The sequence below is a fragment of the Pistacia vera genome, unplaced genomic scaffold (assembly GCF_008641045.1).
Source record: "Pistacia vera cultivar Batoury unplaced genomic scaffold, PisVer_v2 Contig114, whole genome shotgun sequence".
Classification (NCBI taxonomy): Eukaryota; Viridiplantae; Streptophyta; class Magnoliopsida; order Sapindales; family Anacardiaceae; genus Pistacia; species Pistacia vera.
The window spans coordinates 384,255-405,917 of record NW_022195182.1 but is presented as its reverse complement, the minus strand read 5'-3'; the positions used below and the strand labels follow the sequence as shown (position 1 = coordinate 405,917).

The window sequence follows — 21,663 nt, the reverse complement described above, 5'->3', positions numbered from 1 at the left end:
TCAAGAGAAGATTTTAGAAGGAATTAGGCCTAATGTGATTATAAATAACAATTTGTTAAGTTGCCTTTTTCTTAAAGCCAATGTAAAAGTGCACAGAAATTGGTTGCTGAGATGCAACTTAATGGTTTTACCTTATTCTTGGACACATAGCATTTTCATTGATGGACTTTGCAAGAATGGATGTGTTTTGGAAGAAGTGGAAATGTTTCATACTTTAGTAAATATTAAGTTTGCAGTTGACCTTGAAAGTTTGAATTCCCTCTTTGATGGATTATGTAAAACAGGGATATCCGAAACTACTTGGTAGCTATTTTAGAAATTTCTCTCATTGAAAGCCTAGTGCCAAACATTGTTGTCAGAAATTTTGTAACTGTTTTTAGAGTTTAGTTTTGATGGATACTATTGTTTCCAAATTTTACAAGCAATTGAGGTCATAATAGAGATTACAATGTTATAAGAAGAACATTCATAACATATAAATTGTAATTATTAATAAACTATTAGTCTACTAGAACATATATCTATAAAATTAATAAAAAAAATTATGTATCTTATAATTTATTTAAATACAAAGTTCAATAGCATGATTTATTTAAATCTTATAATTTTATTAAGAAAAAAAGGTAAAAAAATTCCAATTGAATACTTATATAAATTGGATTGTTTGGGTTGCATTTTTAGATTTAGTAGAAAACCATCTCAAACCGAAAAACACCTGAACGTGGATTTACATTTTTAACCTTTAATTTTCGAAATCATAAAGGTGGTTTGAATAGGAAGGATCGATGCTTGACATAAGTTTGCAATTTTGAAAACCTTAAGGTTGTTTGTGAAATTTGTCAAAACATTTCTCTTTAATGCATTTGCCTTTTGCAATGACCTTACTTCGGAAAAAACGACCCACAAAAACACTCTTCATACATGGCTTTGAGATTCAGATCCCCATTTCGTTCGTCTTTAATCTCTCAAAACCCATCTTCGAAAGTTAATGTTTTATTTTTGTTAGCTCACTTACACAACCTCACATCTGCAAGCTCCAAAAATGAAGTTTCGTATTCCTTCAAAAAACCCGTTGAACAATCCTCACTTGCTAAATTCCTCGAAGAAAATTGTTGATCAGGTAGCTTTACTCTGAATGAAGCATTGTACTTTTTTTATTACATGATTAATTCGAAACCCCTTTTCTCCAATTTCATCATTCACTACTTTGTTTAGTGCACTAGCTAAGAAGAAGCATTATTATGAAGTGATTTCGCTATATAAGCTATTGAATTCAGCTGGGTTGTCTCCAGATTTAATATTTTTGAATATTTTGATGAAATGCTTCTGTAATATCAAAAGGGTTTTGGATAGTTTTGCGGTTTTTGGGGCGATTTTGAAGAAGGGTTTTAGCCCAAATGTTGTGACTTTTAATTGTTTGATTAAAGGTCTATGTGTAGAGAGAAAGATTATGGAATCAATGAAATTGTTTAAGAAAATGATTGCTGTTGGTTGTAGGGCTGATGTGATCACTTGCAACTCTTTGATTGGTGGATTGTGTAAAACAAGGAAGATAAGTTTTTCCATTAAGTTGCTTGAAGAGATGGTTAATGGGAATAAAGAATCTGGTGTTATTTCTATGCCAGATGTTGTTACTTATAATACTATAATTGATGGTCTTTGCAAGGTTGGATTAGTTGAGAAAGCTAGACAATTATTTTTGGAACATATGATTCAGAGAGGTGTGGTTCCTCACATTTATACCTACAACATTTTAATGAACGATTATTGCTTGGCAGATAGAATTGGTGATGCACAGAAGTTGTTTGATTCTATAACTAGAAAGGGGTATAGGCCTAATGTTGTTTGTTACACTACTTTAATCAATTGGTATTGCAAGAATAAAGAAGTCAATGAAGCTCTTAGTCTTTATCAAGAGATGATTTCAGAAGGAATTAGGGCTGATGTGATTACACATAGCACCTTGTTAACTGGCTTTTTTCTTATAGCTGAGGTGAAAGATGCACGAAATTTAGTTGGTGAGATGCGACTTAACGATGTTTTCCCTGATTCTTGGACATATGACATTTTCATTAATGGACTTTGCAAGAACGGATGTGTTTTGGAAGCATTGGAAATGTTTAATGCTCTAATAAATAATAAGTTTGCAGTTAGCATTGTAGGTTTGAGTTCCCTCATTGATGGATTATGTAAAACAAAGAGGTTGAGAACTGCTTGGGACCTATTTCAGAAATTTTCTCTTCATGGAAACCTGGTGCCAGACATTGTAACATATAACATTTTGATCAATGGGCTGTGTAAAAATGGACAACTAGAAATGGCAAATGAGTTGTTGTCATATATGGAGGAAAAAGGTTGTGCTCCAGATGTAGTCACATTTAATACACTTATGTTTGGTTTCCTCAAGAATAATGAGATACCAAAAGTTGTTGAACTCCTTCATACGATGGTGGAGAGAAAAGTGAAGCCGACTGAATGTACAATGTCCTTAGTCATGCAGTTACTAATGAAGGTCGAAAATTATAGTGAATGTTTGAATGAGCTTCCTCAATTTCCGGTCCAAAAGTGAAATTGAAGTTTACGTGATAAAACTTTAGCGAGTATTAAACTTTTTTTCGGAGCAGAATCCTACAAAAGTTCATCCAGCTGCCCGAATGCTTTATTTTGGTTATGGTAAGAAGAAGGTTCAGCAAACACTTTCATCTGTTCAAATTTGATAGGGATGGTGATGGGGAAGATTGAGAATGATGGCTTCTGTGATCAAACATACCATACGTGATCTATCTCTGTTGTAAGTGCATATAGTGGAAGTGGAAGCATTGCAGGCCTGTGTTAGGATTTGCACATGAAGTAGGTCTTAAGGGTTTGAGGATTATTTTTGGTGCAAATTTCAGTAAGCAAAAGTTGTATATGATGTATACTACATGAGGGTTATCACCCACAGACTTATTATATGCATATTTCCATTTGAATTTATGATATGCACTATTTTGTTTTTAGAAAAAAGGATTTGGTAATAATGAGTTTTCGTTCAAAGAAAAATATGAAATACTATAATAAAATGAATAATTATAAGATAAAAGAAAAATCTATTTACCTTTTGTCTTGTTTCTATTTTTGTTATTATATATTTGTCAAGAAAAACGAGTCCTAATTAATAAATATATATTTAATTTTTTAAATAATTAAACAATTTGTGGTTTATTATCCTATCATCTCTAAGGTCTGGAAACTAACAATTCTACCCCTAATGGAGTTTTGTTCCAATTAATGATCGTGTAAAGGACAAGAAAAACATTTTGAATAAATGGTTAACCTTTTTTACATCTGAGAAATAAAATAATACCAAAATAATTTGTCTTCCTTTCAAAATGGATACCATGTAAGATAATTTTAAGATTTTATTTTAGTTTAGTTTATTTTCTTATTTTATTTTAGTTGTTTTCTCTATTTTTTCCTTATATCAAAGGAATATAATTACTATCAGGAAATCGTCCCTATTAGAATTAGAATTCAGCATATAAATATATATATATATAATATATAATAGGGGGGGTGAAGTGTGATTTTAAAAAATTAGGGAAATTTCATGCCAAACTTTGGGTATTGTTGCAATGAACCCAACCCTTCAATACATTGAGAGAACACAAAGCAAACGAAGCAAAAGAATGGAATCAAAAGATCAAACCCTAGCGCCAAATACCTGAAAAAGAAGAGAACAGACACGGCTATGGCGGATAATAACGAAAACCCAGAAGCAACAAAGCCTAAGTCTCCAGACTCGAGAGACTCAAGTGACTCGGATTCAGACTCAAAATATGAAGCATAGCAAAAATTTGAGCTTCAAGACATCGAGTCCCAACTCGCCAATGAACCCCCCAACTATGAAGTCCATGTTCAAGTACGTTTACATCAATTTGAATATGAATTTCAATACCAAGTTCTTGGATTTTTGTTTTGGTAATATTATTGTTTTGCTTTTTATTGTTTTTGTTGGTGGTTTGTATAGATGGGTGAGATTGGAAGTTAAGACAAGCAAGAGAAGCTATGAATGAGATTTTGTTAGGAAACAATATACATGGTAGTGGAAACAAACTTTAAACCTTATAGATCGTTCCTTAGAACCAAGATCAGGGCACAAAAATTATATTTTATACATTGTAACGAATTTGCAGAAAATCAGTTTAACGTTTAAGAAACCATACCCAGTTTGGAGGCTCCTCCAATTTGCCTCTGAATGGGTTTTGCTATGACCTTAGTGTAGGATCGAACCAATGTAGCCACACGAAGACAACCTCAAGAAACTAAAGAAGGATTTGCTAGATCCTCTTTAGCCTTTAAGAACCAAGAAGAAAAATCAAATGTAATATTTGATTCAAGCAAAAGCAATCTAGCGTGGAGAGAAGAAAAGGGCTGGAGTGTTTTTGCTTTCAATGAATGAAGAATGAAAAAAATATTATTTCTCACAAAGTGTTGCATATATAGTGCACACTTTGCCCTATTCCAATATGGAATAGCTTGGGCTCTAACCCAAACACCCCTTGTATCAAACAGCCCCTTTAAGATATTTTAATTTTAATTGTTATTGTTATTTCAATTAAATTCAATTAATATATATATTTCATATATTAACATTTAACAATAACAATAATTCATTTAAATATATGCAAACACATATTTAAATATAATTTCACTTATTTAATTTAATTAACAAATTAAATAAAGGCTACGACCTCAGTAAATTTAATTGTACTGTGAAATTACCAAAATACCCTCTTGCCTAAAAAGACGAAAACGCCCTTCTTATAAACTGGTTCTTAAATTATCTTCTATGTGTGTGACACGTAGGCTCCTTATCATACCGGCAGTGTTGAGTATCATGATTAACACCAATTAATCGTCTCTCTACACACAAACCAAGATTGGCCCCTAGCAAGACATCATGGCCACCCGATAGATTCGGATTCAACGAAGCAACTACCTGTGAACGATATGGTTACTGTACAATCCAATCCTTTCATCAAACGTTATCTCGACGAGACCGAGGCATAGAAATAGTGTCAACCTCGGTTACTCTCGATATTATGTATTTAGTTACTAGACCAATGACTTGAATTATAAACTGGATAGAGCAACAACGCAATCCCAATGTGGCCACGGTTTTAGTGACATTGCCATTTACTTAATTGTGTTGTGAGATAACTTCTCCCGTACCCGAGAGTGATGAATCCTCTGTCTATCCACCATAGTCTTGATACACTCCTTGATGTAGCCAATCACCACCGTATTGACAACTTTGAATAGAACTGCATTAGGCTAGTGTCAAACTACACCAATCGGTGCACAAGGCACTCCGGTGATCTCAAGTCTAAGGATCACATGCACCTATAGCAAGCACCCATGTGTTGCACTAGGTTGTCACCAAATAACCTTGACAACTAAGATCAGTCACTGCCTTTCGATAGGGTTGTTCAACACTATGATAGCCTTACCGTATTATATATGCCCTTACTTCAGAATAATACTGGGGCTATGGATGTTTCCAAAATGGCCACCATATGTGCTCATAGGGTTCTCACTATTAAGATTTGAAATACTTGATACTCTCGTCATGGTTCTACCATTGTAAGGACATATATCAATACATACAATGATGATTTACGCGATATAGAATAAAATGCCTTTTATTGATCAATGAACATTATTACAAAGAGTCAATCCTACAATAATTTATTGGCTTTAGGGTACCTACTCTAACAGTCTCCCACTTACACTATAGCCAATCATTCATGCACTCAACATTGAATGACCCAAGGCCCATCATGCTTCTACTACGACAGAAACTTCAATAGTGGGTTAGTAGATATTCTACAAATCTGCACATTCCCTTTTTTATTGATCTCTTAGACCATATTGAATTAACTAAGTATGTGTTTGGATTACTGGTGAGACCGTGATTCCTCAACCACAACAATGGCTCCATTGTTATTGCAGTAAAACTATACTAGATCAGTAATGCTTGGAACCACATCAAGTTTAGTAATGAACTCCTTGATCCAAACCACCTACACAGCTGCATTAAATAATGCGATATGCTTAGCATCAATTGTAGAATTCATTGCAGTACTTTGATTCGAGCTTTTCCAGTTCATTGCAGCTACATTGAGATAAAATTATAATCCCAAATTGTGAACTATAATCATCTTTGTCTGTTTGGAAACAACATCACTGTATCCTATTACAGTGAGCTCATCTTCCCCTCCATAAACAAAGAACATATCCTTAGTCCTCTTCAGGTACTTAAGAATATTCTTGACAACCATCCAGTGACGCTCACCTGGATTCGATTGATATCTATTACAAGTGCTCAAAGCACATGAGACATCAATCCGAGTACATAGCATTGCATAAATGATGGATACAATTGCTGATGCATATGGAATCCTCTTCATCCTATCTCTCTCATCTTGTGTTCTAGGACACAATTCCTTAGAGAGATAAACACCATGTGACATCGAAAGAAATCCCTTCTTGGATTCTTCCATACTGAATCTTTTCAGTACTTTGTCAATATATGCACTCTGACTTAGGCCAAGCAACCTACGTGATCTATCAAGATAGATCTTTATTCCAAGGATGTAGGCTGCTTCCCCTAAGTCCTTCATGGAGAAGCACTTGGATAACCAAGTCTTTACCGACTGCAAGTTTGGTATATCATTCTCGATCAGAAGTATGTCATTGACATACAACACAAGGAATGTCACTACGCTCCCACTCACTTTCTTGTAAACACAGGGCTCATCTTCGTTCTTGATAAAACCGAATTCTTTTACAGCTTCATCAAAACGAATGTTCCAGCTCTTTGAGGCTTGCTTGAGTCCATATATGGATCTCTATAACTTGCATATCCTATTAGCTTGCCCATCAAGAACGAAACCATCAGGCTGTGTCATATACACATCCTCTTCAAGGTTTCCGTTCAGGAAAGCTATTTTGACATCCATTTGCCAAATTTCATAGTAATGATATGCAGCAATCGCAAGCATAATCTGGATGGATTTAATCATGGCAACCGGCGAAAAGGTTTCTTTATAGTCAATACCATGAATTTGTTTGAAACCTTTGGCAACCAGTTGTGCCTTATAAGTAGGCACCTTGCCATCCATGTCAGACTTCTTCTTGAAGACCCATTTACACCTTATGGGTTTTACCCCTTCAGGTGGTTCCACCAGAGACCATACTTGGTTTTGGTACACGGAGTCCATCTCAGATTTCATGGCTTCAAGCCATTTAATGAAATTTGGAAGCGATATAGCGTCTTCGTCGGTTCTGGGTTCATCGTCTTGGTAGACTAGCACGTCACCATGTTGAGTCACGAGATAACCGTATCTCTCGGGCTCATGGCGTACTCTCCCAGATCCACGTAGCTCTTGTGCTACCTGAGGTGGTTCACTTTGATCCATAGTTTGTGGAGTAACCTCTTGATGATGTTAAACCACTTCCTGTGGCATATCATCCCGTCCTTCGTCTAGCATAATTTGTGGTTGTAGAACTTCTTCGAGTTCTACTTTTCTCCCACTAGTACTTCTTAGAAAAATTCATTTTCCAAGAAGATACCAGAACGAGCAACAAATATTTTGTGCTCTTCTGGGTGGTGGAAATAGTATCCTTTGGTCTCCTTTGGATACCCTACAAATATACATTTATAGGATTTTGGGCCCAGCTTGTTCGAAGTTAATTTCTTAACATAAGCTTCGCAACCCCAAATCCTTAGATAAGACAAGCTAGGCTTTCACCTACTCCCTAGTTCATATGGAGTCTTATCTACAGCTTTGACGACACACAGTTCAAAATGTGAGTCACAATTTCTAGGGCATAACACCAGAATGATGCAGGTAAATCACTAAAACTCATCATGTCAAGTAAGGTCTTATTCCTCCTTTCTGACACTCCATTATGTTGGGGTGTATATGGAGGTGTGAGTTGTGATACTATCCCACATTCCTTCAAGTATGTTTAGCTAAACTTGCCAAAGTTGTCATCTTGAGATTATCTTTGTTGTCTGTCTTAAGAACATATTATTATGAAACAGTTCCATAAAGAATATTATTTACACTCAAGGACAATAATCCATTAGTAAACTAATATTCTCATTTGTCCTAAGTGGACACATAAATATAATTTCTAGAAACTGAAGAAAGATCATAATAATCTACAAGTTCCAAAAACAAGCCCATTGGCAAAATTAGACGATAAGATCCTATAGCAAATGCAGCATCACGTGCTTTATTTCCAGCTGGTAGGTCCACCTCTCCCTCATCAAGCAATCTACTCTACCGTAGTTCCTGCACATTAGTCAAATGTGAGTACCACATCTTGTGTCAACCAGATGTTTACGGGAGAAGTTAATCTCAAGAATGTACGTGATGAAGAAGTAACATTGTTCTTCCCTTTTGCTAGGAAGGCCTTGCAATGTTTCCTCCAGTGGTTGGGATTCCCACAGTGAGGACAAACGCCTTTCCTTTCTGCAATAGTTCTTTCCAATGACTTTTGAGCACTTTCATTTTCACTTGAGCTGGCTTCAACCAACATCAATGTTTCTAACATTTTCATGCCTGACTTAGTAGCCTTCAACATATCCAGAAGCTCAAAAGGGTGTTCCTTTTATCTTCCTCAATGAAGTCATAGACAAATTGAGAATAAGAACCTGGCAAAAACTGTAATATTAGGTTTATCATTAAACCTTCATTAAGTCCACATCCTGAAATCTCAAGCTTGTTCATATATTCAGTCAACTTGAGTATATGATCACCAATTTTGGTACCCTCTTCCATCCTAAGTCTGAATAACGACCAAGACACCATATGCTTCTCATTTCTATGAAGAAAATGAAGAATAGAAGCTAAATCCATTTTTTGGCATTGCTGTCGCAGTAATGGTGCCATTGATGCAAGCACAATGTATCTAGTCATTTCAGCTTTCGCATCATGTGTATGCTTCATATATACATACCTAGTCGCATGGATAGAGCTATCAGCAAGCTCTAGTGATAGAGCTTGCTCAATGGTGTATAATCTATCGCTTGACTGAAGTATATTGTTTATACTTCTATACCAGTCAACGAAATTTTCACCATTCCATTTCTCTCCCAGTTCGATGATTTGTTGCAGCGATGTTGGGATCATTTTTCCTCAATTTTAAGTGAATCTATAAGTGCAGAATAAGTAACTGTTATTACCATGTTCATTATTATTTAATATGGTCTTTTATTAAATGATGCTCCCATTATTTTACTCAAGTCAATAGCCCTCACTATTAACTTGGGAAAACCTATTGGCTTTCCTAGTGGACTGAGATCCCATCCTGCCCATTTCTAACCTTCGTTTTGGCGAACAAGCCAAAATGAGTTGATTAGGTAGGCCAACAAACTTAATCCACAATAGCTCCTACTATCAACCTCAAATGTGAAAAAGCCAAAAGCCAATCACACAATCTAATGGCCCCAACCATCGTCCTCAAGTGTGATTATGTCACCACGTACATATAATATATGTACTTCCCTACTATGCCTATGATGCTTTTATCAACCTTCGCTTTGGCGAACAAGCAAAACCGTCATTTTAAGTCGACCTATCACCATTTAGGAAAACTCCAATGCATTTTAACCTCCCATTAGTATAAGTGTACCCTTCGCTTTGGCGAACAAGGTTTTGACGAACAGTGGTTTGATTAAAACCATGGTTATGGAAGGCTTACGTGACTTGATAGCCTTTAATTGAGGGTTTGTTATTTAATGTCTCACCAGATTATTATCTTTGTTAGAATGACATTGTTTGGCATGTTATTGAACATTCAACCTTAGCATGCATTCTAAAACAAAATATTAACACGTGCCAGTACATGGCCCAATTATTATTGTTATTTCAATTAAATTCAATTAATATATATATTTCATATATTAACATTTAACAATAACAATAATTCATTTAAATATATGCGAACACATATTTAAATATAATTTCACTTATTTAATTTAATTAATAAATTAAATAAAGGCTACGACCTCAACAAATTTAATTACACTGTGAAATTACCAAAATACCCTCTTGCCTAAAAAGATGAAAACACCCTTATTATAAACTGGTTTTCAAATTATCTTCCATGTGTGTGACCCATAGGCTCCTTATCGTACCAGCAGTGTGTAGTATCACGATTAACACCAATTAATCGTCTCACTACACATATACCAAGATTGGCCCCTAGCAAGGCATCATGGCCACTCGATAGATTCAGAGTCAGCGAAGCAGCTACCTGTCAACGATATGGTTACTGTACAGTCCAATCCTTTCATCAAACGTTATCTCGATGAGACCGAGGCATAGAAATAGTGTCAACCTCGGTTACTCTCGATATTATGTATTCAGTTACTGGACCAATGACCTGAATTATAAACTAAATAGAGCAACAACTCAATCCCACTATGGCCATAGTTTTAGTGTCATTGCCATTTACTGAATTGCGCCGGGAGATAACTTCTCCCGTACCCAAGAGTGATGAATCCTCTGTCTATCCACCATAGTCTTGATACACTCCTTGATGCAGCTAATCACCACCGTATTGACAACTCTGAATAGAACTACGTTAGGCCAGTGTCAAACTACACTAATCGATGCACAAGGCGCTCCGGTGATCTCAAGTCTAAGGATCACATGCACCACCATTCGTTAGAGGATTTGTTCCGTAGACACTGGGGTTACCATCCATATGGAATCCTCTGGTGGGTCAACCCAGTGAACTTGCCTACAGCAAGCACCCATGTGTTGCACCAGGTTGTCACGAAATAACCTTGACAAGTGAGATCAGTGATTGCCTTTCGACAAGGTCGTTCGACATTATGATAGCCTTACCATATTATCTATGCCCTTACTTCAGAATAATACTAGGGCTACAGACGTTTCTAGAATGGCCACCATATGCGCTCATAGGGTTCTCACTATCAAGATTTGAAACACTTGATACCCTCGTCACGGTTCTACCATTCTAAGGACATATATCAATACATGCAATGATGATTTACATGATATAGAATAAAATGCCTTTTATTGATCAATGAACATTATTACAAAGAGTCAATCCTACAATAATTGATTGGCTCTAGGGCACCTACTCTAACAGATTTTTCCATTGACTCCTGTTATGTGGCAAGAGTGGGCTTGAGATGAAGCTTCTATTTCAACTGGGTATGTTTTAGTTTTTTTATTTTGTGTTCTTGTTATTGGTTTCCTGATTAAATTTTGATCACTTAGGGTTTATGGTTAACGACAGGAAGTATAAAGAGAAAAATTAAAAGGATTCATTTGAAAGGAGGAAGTGTTTATCTTTTGGGGTTTAAATGATGAAAACGATGTTGAATTAAAGTTTATGTGACTTCTATCTACTGAGCCTTAGCTCAAATGTCGACTTAATTGAGTAAAAGAAATGAAGTTTTGAGCTTTCTTCCTTTCTATTTTTTTTTTTTCACATGTTGCAACTAGGAAGCAGTGATGGTTCACTTGGGAGGTTAGTTTTCGATAAATTGCGGTGGTCTGATATTTTGTTTGTCTATAGATTTTGAGTTCCCTCTTGTCATTGCTTTTATGGACAGCCTGCTTGCCTGCATTCTCCATGAAATTTTCTTACTTTTCACTCCCCACTTTTCCTGCTAATTAGGGGTACAATAGTCATTTTACCCCTAAGGAAAAATCCTCTGGAAACTTCTCAAGAAATTCAGCAAGCTATTCACCCTGGCAAATATTTTTCTTCGCCTCGGCGAAAAATTACAGAACGTACGTCGCCACGGCAAGGTTTTTTCTTCGCCGCGGCGAAGTCTGCAAATCCCAACTTGGCCAAACCTTCACCAAAATTCAGGGCAACCAAGCAATATTAAAAGCAGACAAACTTAACTAAGGGCAAACAAACAAAACTAAGGGCAAATAAACATATTTAAGCTATGTACCTCAAAGTGGGCGTTATGATTCTCCCCCCTTTAAAAGAATTTCGTCCCCGAAATTCAAATAAACAACTCTGGATAACGATTTTGCATATCTTGCTCCACCTCCCATGTGGCTTCTTCGACTTTGTGGTTTTTCCAAAGGACTTTCACTAGAGGGATATTCTTGTTTCGGAGCTCTTTAATCTTTCTATCAAATATCTGAACTGGACGTTCCTCATACACTAGATTTTCTTCTAAGTCCACATCCTCTATACTTAGTATATAGGACGGATCACTTACATATTTCCGAAGCATCGAGATATGAAATACATTGTGCACCCTTATCACACTGGGTGGTAGTGCCAACCTTTTGGCTACCTTTCCCACTCGTTGTAATACTTCAACTAGACCAATGTATTTCGGTGCTAATTTTCCTTTGCCACCAAAACGCATCACCCATTTGTAGGGAGAAACTCTAAGAAAGACTTTATCACCCACTTCACACTCAACATCTTTTCTCTTTAAGTTTGCATAGCTTTTCTGCTTGTCTTGGGCTTGTTTCATCCTACTTTTGATCAACTTGACATCTTTTATCATTTTCTGAGTCATTTCTAGCCCAAGAGTTGTATTCAACTCATCTTTCTCGCCTATCTCATCCTAATGGAGTAGAGATCTATAATGTCTACCATACAAGGCCTCGTAAAGAGCCATCTTAATTGTAGACTGATAGCTGTTATTATAAGCAAACTCCACCAAGGGTAACATCTCATGCCAGGACAATCTATAATCCATGCAACAAGCCCTCAAGATATCCTCAAGTATTTGATTCGTTCTCTCAGTCTGACCATCTATCTGAGGATGATAGGCGGTACTAAAAGCTAATCTAGTACCCAAGTTTCTTTGTAAGCTAGTCCAGAAAGTTGAGACAAATCTGGAATCTCTATCTGATACTATTGTCTTGGGTATTCCATGCAACCTCACTATCTCCTTAATATAAATCTGGGCAATTGATCCGTAGTAGTGCTCTCTTTTACTAGAAGAAAATGGGCTGATTTAGTCAGTCTGTCTACTATCACCCATATGACATTATACCCTTTCTACACTCTTGGGAGACCTGTAATAAAATCCATTGAAATACTCTCCCATTTCCATTCAAGAGTACTAAGTGGCTAAAGCAACCCTGGCGGCCTTTGGTGTTATGCTTTCACTTGTTAACAAACCAGACACTTGGCTATAAAATCTCCAATATCTTTCTTCATACTTGGCCACCAATAGCGTTTCTTTAAGTCTTGATACATCTTGGTTGCTCCAGGATGAGCGATGTATGGGGGTGTCATGAGCCTCCGTAAGAATTCTCTTCTTTAACTCAAAATCTTGAGGAATACACAATCGATTCCTAAAACGGAGGACACCATCTAACAAATGGAACTCTGGTATCTTGCCCTCAAGCACTTGTTGACTTATTTTCTAACACCACTCATCAACAACTTTCTTTTCTTTGATCTCTTCCAGTAAAGTAGACTAAACCTCTAACCTGGCAATCCTTCCCGGTATTACTTCAATATGTTCTTTACACAATTCTTCTATTAACTCTTTCTGTTTTGTGAGTCGGGATAAATAAGCTTTTATGCTCAAAGCATCGGCTACTACATTGGCTTTCCCCGGCTGATACTTAATCTCACAGTCATAATCTTTAACCAGCTCTAACAATCTCCTCCGTCTCATGTTCATCTCCCTTTGAATAAATAAATACTTCAAACTCTTATGGTCGGTGTAGATATTACTCTCAGCACCATATAGGTAATGCCTCTAAATCTTTAATGCAAAGACCACAGCTGCCAACTCTAGATCATGTGCAGGGTATCTTGTCTCGTACTCTTTTAATTGTCAGGAAGCATAAGCTATTACCCTACCTATCTGCATTAACACAGCACCTAGTCCCTGCAGTGAGGCATCTGTATAAATATCATAATCTACACCCTCCTATGGTAACACTAAAACGAGAGCAGTCGTTAATATTTTCTTCAACTCTTGAAAATTCTATTCACAAGCATCTGACCATATAAAAGAAGTTCTTTGTTTGGTAAGAGCGGTCAACAGCTTAGCCAACTAGGAAAAACCTGCTACGAACCGCCGACAGTAGCTTGCTAGTCCTAAGAAACTTTTGACCTCCTTTATTGTCTTCAGCCTTTGCCATTGTAGGATTGCCTTCACTTTGCTAGGATCCACTGATATACCTTCTTTAGAGACGGTATGGCCCATAAATATAACTTGATCTAGCCAAAACTCACACTTAGAAATCTTGGCAAACAACTTCTTTCCTCTCAATTGCTACAGCACAAATCTTAAGTGTTCCTCATGCTCTTCTCTTGATTTAGAATAAACCAGGATGTCATCAATAAATACCACTACGAATTGATCAAGGCAATCATGAAACAACCAGTTCATTAAGTCCATAAAGATTGCTGGGGCATTAGTTAACCCAAAGGGCATCATCACAAGCTCATAATGCCCATATCTTGTTCGTAAAGCAGTCTTAGCAATATCTTGTTTTGCTACTCTTTCCTGATGATAACCCGACCTCAAATCAATCTTTGAAAACATTACTGCTCCTTTCGGCTGATCAAATAAGTCATCTATACGAGGTAGTGGGTACCTATTCTTCACTGTCACTTTATTTAACTCTCTGTAGTCTATACACATCTGTAATGACCCATCTTTCTTCTTTACAAATAAAATTAGAGCTCCCCAGGGAGAATGACTATGTTGGATAAAAACTTTATCTAGGAGTTCTTGGAGTTGCTTCTTCAATTCCTGAAGCTCAGTTGGGGCCATTCGGTAAGGGGCTTTAGAAATCGATGCTGTCCCTAGTGCCAGTTCAATACTAAACTCTACTTCTCTTTCCGGAGGTAAACCCGACAAATCTTTCGAAAACATATCTAAAAATTCTCGGACTACTGGCACATTCTGAATCTCTGGTTGTGGGACGTAACTACTTTGCACCCCATGGGCAATGCACCCAGAACACCCTTTTCTTAACATCTTTTTGGCCTTTACACTACTAATCAACATACTCAACTGATGGCCCTCTCCAAAACTAAACTTATCTCCATTATCAAGATTGAATCCTGCTTTCTTCTTCCGACAGTCATTTTCTACTCCATACCTCCCTAGGAAATCCATGCCTAAGATCACATCAAAGTTGGGCATATTGAACACTATTAAATCAACATCTAACTCCCCTCCATGGATCATTACAGACTCTCTTAAAAGCATCTTATGGGTCACCACACTAACCCCATTAGGTAACTCTATCTTAATGGGTTGGTCTACTACAACAGGTTTCAGACCTAATCTTTCTATCATCCCATGAGTAATAAATGAATGAGTGGCTCCAAAATCAATCAAAGCATATAAAGGAACTATATGAAATAGCAACTGACCAGTAACAGTTGATGGACTGGCCTTTGCTTCACCCTGTGCCACTATAAACACCCTATCATTAGTGCCTCTGGAAGTCTGTGCTGTAGGTGGAAGAGGAACTCTATAATCTTTCATCAAGTGTCCTGGCTGTCGACACCGATAACAAACATTCAAGCCTAATTGTCTCAGACACTCTCCTGGATGAGTTCTACCACACTTTGGACATGGGCCACACTTTGGACATGGGGGAAACTCCGCTGTTCTTGGCTGTTTACTCTACCAATCTTTTCTGTTCTTCTTGGGTTGAAATTTCTTCTTATTCCTCATTTCTTTATTTCTTGCAACATCAATTCTTTCTCTCCGTGGAATGGGAGGTTCACTCGGTCTCGTTATTGATGTACCTACTGGAGTGAGCTTATTTACAAATATCTCTGCCCTTAAAGCCCGCTTTAAAGCTTCACTATATGATCGAGGGGCTCTACTCCTGCCATTACATCCTGGGTTATCTCCGGCTTCAACCCATGAACAAACTTATCTTTTCTTAACTCCAGTGTATTCACTATTCCGGGTGCAAACTGTGCAAGGGATTTAAATTTCACCGAATACTCTTTCATTGTACCAGATCCTTGCTTCAAACTAATAAACTCTTGGATCTTCTCATGAACTCGGTCAACTGTTCTATACTCAGCCTCAAATAATCTTCTGAACTCTCCCCACGTCATCACATCTATATCATGGGTATCTTCCATTAACTCCCACCCAATCTAGGCATCACCCCGAAAAAGAAAACTAGCATACTGGATCTTCTCCCGATCTGCCATAGAAAACAGTGCCATCGTGCACTTTACGGACGTAAACCATTCTTCTACCACTAAATGGTCTATTGCACCTCTAAATTCCGACAGCTGATGTTGGCTTGGGAGCCCATATATCAGCTCAATCCGATTCTGTAGGTACTGACCTTTCACTTTCTTCTCTGGTGGTTGGTACTTGAATGGGGGTTTCAATTCTTTTGAGTACAACTCTGCCCTGACTTTCTACTAAAATTTGTTGTATAATACCTTAGATTCTGGCTTTATCAAGGGTTGGGGGAGTAGGTTCTGGCGGGTTAGAAGGTTCCCCCATACTCATTGTCTTCTTACTACTTGCTCGGGTTTTACGTCTCATCTACAAGACAACCACACTTCAATCAACTCAAATAACTCATTTACTACTTTAAGTAAGGAAAGAATTAACTTACAACGATCGGCAACGGAACGTCAATGCGATGAGAGTGGCACACTATCAAATCCCAAAATCTTTGCTCTAATACCAAAAATGTAATAGCTTATTTCTAATTAGTATACTTGAAAAATATACTATGATAAACATACATAAGTATCAAATGAAAAGTAATGGGCCTAAAATTTTTTCTTTACTTAATATATGATTCTTTACATAACACAAAATAATATATACAATAACTTTAATAATGGTGGACAGTAGTGCCATTCCTCTTTGCTTCTCGACGTCCATCCGACCGCTTCTCACCTATTTCCTACAAAACATGGAGAAACAACGAGGTGAGCACTAATTGCTCAGTAAGTAAATCCTCTACTCTTCTATTCCCTCTCTCCATTGCTCAGTCTTTGAATTCTTTCCTTACTTTACTCTTTTTCTTCTTCTTCATTCTCTTTTTATTCTTTCTCTTTTCTTTCGTTGTTTCTAGTTCTCACTATTCTTTCATTCTAACTTTCTTGGTTCTTTCTTTCTTTCTACTTCTCTTTGTTCTTTCGTTCTTTCTTTCTTATCTCAGACTAACCATGATAGGAATCATGGTAACATGGATGGATGAGATGCAATGCATAAATGCATAGAGATGCATTTTCTTTCTTCTTTTCTATTTCTTATTCTATTTCTTTCTCTGTTTGATGCTTCTTTCTTTCTATTTCTTCTCTTTTCTTTCTTTCTATTCTTTTCTTTTCTTTTCTTTTCTTCTTTTCTTTCTTTTCTTTTCTTCTTTTCTTTCTTTTCTTTTCTTCTTTTCTTTCTTGCTTGCTCATTCCTTCTTATACTTTCTTATTCTTTGCTGATTGGACTCGGTTGATGCATGGATTCGGAACCCTGGCCGTGTGAGTGAGTACAATCCTCATCTACATACACTCTTGCGGATTGTACAAATTCTTTCTTCTTCTTAGGCCACTCAATTAAGGTGGCGTGCATGTAGGAATTTCTTCTTGGTACAGCCTTCATCCACATACACTCTTACGGGCAGTACAAATTCTTCTTCTTCTTCTTAGGCCGCTCACTTAAGGTGGTGTGTATGTGGGAATTTCTTCTTCTTGTCACCCACGGGTTCCCCATCGCAACAACCTGTTCTTTTCTCTTCCTTAGCACTTTTCTTTCTTTAATTCTTTAGTGCTGTTCTTTCTTTCTCTTTAATTTTTTTTCTTTCTTTATTCTTTATATGCTCATACATATGCATATGTATGCATGTGGATGGCTCATGCTTATAATTCTTTCTAAGTGCAAATATGTAATGCAAAAATGCCATGTAGCACAAAAATAAGTTTGCTCTACTCATGCATACATTTCTTTTAGGCATTTCATCAAACAACATGCATGCATACTCAAATTCTATTTTGGGTATATTTCTACTTCTTTCTCAAACTACCAATAATTGGAGTAACACTCCCTTAAATCATCACTAATCCTGGCCAAGAAAATACACTTCATAAATCTACTTAAACTCTTTCTAGATTCAACCCAACTTTTATCAAATTCTATCAACACAACCAGCCCTTCTCATGGTGGAAATCCAATTATGGATCATCATTAACTCAACAACAAATTCCATCCACAAATCTCAAGCATATAAAATTCATATAAGATTCATATAAAACAATCTCTACACTTTTATTGCTCAAATAAGGGTTAGGATTGGATTTACTCACCTTGTGCTTGAGTAATTCCACTAAGATCTCTCTTCTTTGGTAGACTTGTTCTTTCTCTAAACCCTAAGTATAAACTTTATAAGAATTAAACACTAACACAAATTAATCTCATGATGCTTAGGATTAAATCTCTACCAAAATCCCATGAAAAGCCCTCTAATTCCCTTAGAAAATTTGATGAAAAGATGAGAAGAATGGAGAGTGGAAATGGTGTGTGGGTGTAGAGAATGAGAGGGTTTGTAAGACTAAACCCTTACTACCTCATATAAATACACATTCTTTCCCATTTTGCCCTTGCACTTCCTTAAAAATTCCATCTTTGCCCTTTGATTCTTTACAAATACACCCCCATCTCCAATGCATTCTCCATGATATTTTCTTACTTTTCACTCATCCTGCTAATTAGGGCTAGAATGTTCACTTTACCCCTAAGGAAAATTCCTCTAGAAACTTCTCAAGAAATTTAGCCAGCTCTTTCCAATAAGTAAATACTAATGGCAAAATGGTTCATTAGTTTCATTTGTATGGTAAAGATGATTGTAGGCCTTGCAATTCAGAATGGATATCAATATTCTTACATTTGTGATGGTGTTTAAAGACACATGGTTCCTTTTTGATGCATCATCAAATTTTTCTACCAAATTAGGCGATAAGATAAAGTTTTTCAAACTTCATGGGAATTTTAATTGCATGTTGTCATCTTTTTCCCTACTTTTTGTGGGAAATAAAGTTCTTGCTACTTTCAATCAAAATTTTCATATATGTGGAATCAGGGGATAAAAATATTAATTCCGTTCTTTGGAGTTCCTTTAGCTAAGTACTTTAAAATTGAACGACTAGAACTTGTTTTGGTGCAGTCTGTCTCACTTTGGTGTGACTGCTTGAGATTTGTGCAAGAATATGATCCATATGTACGTGAATTTTCACCTGATGGTATTGCAAAGGGAAGAAATCTTTCGAGCATGCTATAACTGCTGCTGGTGTGCATGTTGCTGAAGGCGATAAAATATGGGAAGCATACAGGGAATTTGAGCAAGCCATTATCCATACGATAGATGAGACCAACATTAAGGTCATAATTTCTAATATATATATTAGAAACTTGTTAGAATATGTGCCTAAAGGGGAAGCATTCTATTAATCAATTTACTTGATTATTTAAAGTCTTATTCCATCCTAGTGGTTTGGTATTATGGGTAATAACGCTTTTGTGGGTCTTCCTTTATATTTCCTAGAACCATGGCTCAAGTTGCGTGCCCTGTTTATTTTAGAAACCATTTTTTCTTCTTTTTGTCATTATGTATAGTTCATAAATTTTGTTCTTTCATTTCCCTATGAAGTGTTATGTACCAGAAAAAGTATCTGTTTCAAAATTTACATTTAAAAAATTACTACTGTTTCGTAGGAAAAAGAAAAACAGTTCAGCGCATTCGAAGTGTATTTCACCGTCAGTTGTCCATTCCCCTTGCTAACGTAAGGTCAACCCTTCTCACCTACAAGTCTTGGGAGGTGGACCTGGTGACTGCTCTAGATGTTGAATCAGGTGATTTAGATGGGATTCCTTCTACTGTTGCCACAGCGTATGAAAAGGCATTGGAGATGTATAATGCTCAAGCTGATTTTGAAGAACGGATTGCAAGGTAGGATATACTGTCTCTGAAATATTTCAACAATTCATGATATATGGCATTTACTATCAAATATTGTTTTAGATAGCTAAATGATAATGTTGGGCTCTTACATGATACCTTAAGCATTTAGGTTAAATGGTAACTTAATATGATATTAAAGTAGAGGTCATGATTTGAGTCTCCCATCTATTACATACTACTATACTTGGGTTGGTCTTTTTGTCTAAATTTCAGATTGGTTTACGTAACACGTGAAGATGCCCGTTACAAAGCCTAATACCATTGTTCTGCCCTTACCTTTTCAAGCTTAAGCTTTTAGGTCAAGTTGTTTATCAACAAATTTGCTATTAAAATTTCATTATAATTTCAATTTCTGTGGTCTTTCTTTCTTCTAATATAAGTAATCAGTTTATGTAAACTTTAGATCCTCTCTTCTTCTTCTTCTTCTTTTCCTAAGCGTAGGAGGTTGCATAAGAACTTGCAATGTGGCAATAGGTTTTTTTTTTTCCCTTATTTAAAGTGTTAATACTATTATTTTAATTTGAAATTTTTGCAAATCTACTTGAAGTTTCAATAGTCTTATGGAGATCCAGCCTGTGTTCAACTTCTCTATGAACGTGCTATTATTGAGTTTCCTATATCAAGTGATCTCTAGCTTGATTATACTTGCTATTTGGATAAAACCTTGAAGGTTTCATGATGCGTTGAAAATACAACATGCAATGTGTAGCAAGTGCACTAGTCGTAAAGAGTAATAAAGTGATAAGTAGAGTATCGTTCCCACGAGGATTACGTGTTAAGCACTGATTTTCCTAGTTGTTTATCAGGTTGGAGAAATCGAAAGATGTTTGGATTTGCGGGAGAAAAATCTAGCTAAAGTTGCAACAAAATCCACTACGTTAATTAAAAGCTAATTAAAGATGGCAAAATCAATTCAAGAGAAATATCAATTAAAACAAAGCGGTTAGGCTTTTGACTTCACTAGGATTTTATGAACTGATCTACAATTTCTGTTACTTCTATAGTCACATGCACGGATTATAAATCGAACACCCTAACATGTTAAACATACCTTCTCAAGCTAAGTTCTCCTACTTATCCCTATTAAGCTTCCGCACCCAACAAATTGAAGGTTAATAGTTCCAAGTTCGTTAAGCTAAATGGAATCCTAAATTGATTTCATTGATTCTCAAACCTATCTCTAGCGTTCAATCAATCAATGGCATTTACCCTAAGAGGCTAATACATGATTCACTTCTCAGTCTCATCATGCTCCACAAGAAATTTCAATAAAAACAAGAGTAATTACAAAATCCATGCAATAGAATGTAAAAGCAACATCAATTTATTGATTAGACATTCAAACCCCAATTACATCAAAACCCTAACCCAAAAGTGAGTTAGTTCATACTAAAATTAAAGCAAATCAAAATAAAATCTGTAAACAAATAATACAACATGATGGAATAATGAAAAGAGAGTAAATTCTTCCCTATTGATGAACCCAAAGGCTTCTAATCTTCAATTTCTCTCTTCTTTCTCCAAACAAAGTTGAACTCCCTCTGAAATGAGTAAGTCCCACTCATATAGTCAATCCCTCAACCCTAAGACTCTCGTAAAACAATTAAAATGCACAGTTTTAATAACTGGAAATTTCAGACTTCACCACGACGAAGATTCGAGTTGGCTTCTAATTCACTATCTG

General features: G+C 36.3%; 1 protein-coding gene across 1 annotated transcript; it reads left to right on the top strand.

Annotated features, from left to right (window-relative positions):
• The first annotated feature begins 1,477 nt into the window (after positions 1 to 1,477).
• On the top strand, positions 1,478 to 19,971 carry LOC116144338 (pentatricopeptide repeat-containing protein At1g62680, mitochondrial-like). Its single transcript, XM_031429799.1, has 3 exons — positions 1,478 to 2,098; positions 19,101 to 19,260; positions 19,733 to 19,971. Exons 1-3 carry the CDS (start codon positions 1,478 to 1,480, stop codon positions 19,969 to 19,971), a joined length of 1,020 nt encoding a protein of 339 aa, XP_031285659.1.
• Positions 19,972 to 21,663: the final 1,692 nt, after the last annotated feature.

What these genes read in the sequence shown, in the direction of transcription:
- LOC116144338 (XM_031429799.1), top strand. Translation starts at nt 1,478, where the DNA reads ATGATTGCTGTTGGTTGTAGGGCTGATGTGATCACTTGCAACTCTTTG. An exon ending in GACTTTGCAAGAACGGATGT is followed by an intron (nt 2,099 to 19,100) that starts GTTTTGGAAGCA and finishes ATGTGGAATCAG; the next exon opens with GGGATAAAAATATTAATTCC. An exon ending in ACGTGAATTTTCACCTGATG is followed by an intron (nt 19,261 to 19,732) that starts GTATTGCAAAGG and finishes ACTGTTTCGTAG; the next exon opens with GAAAAAGAAAAACAGTTCAG.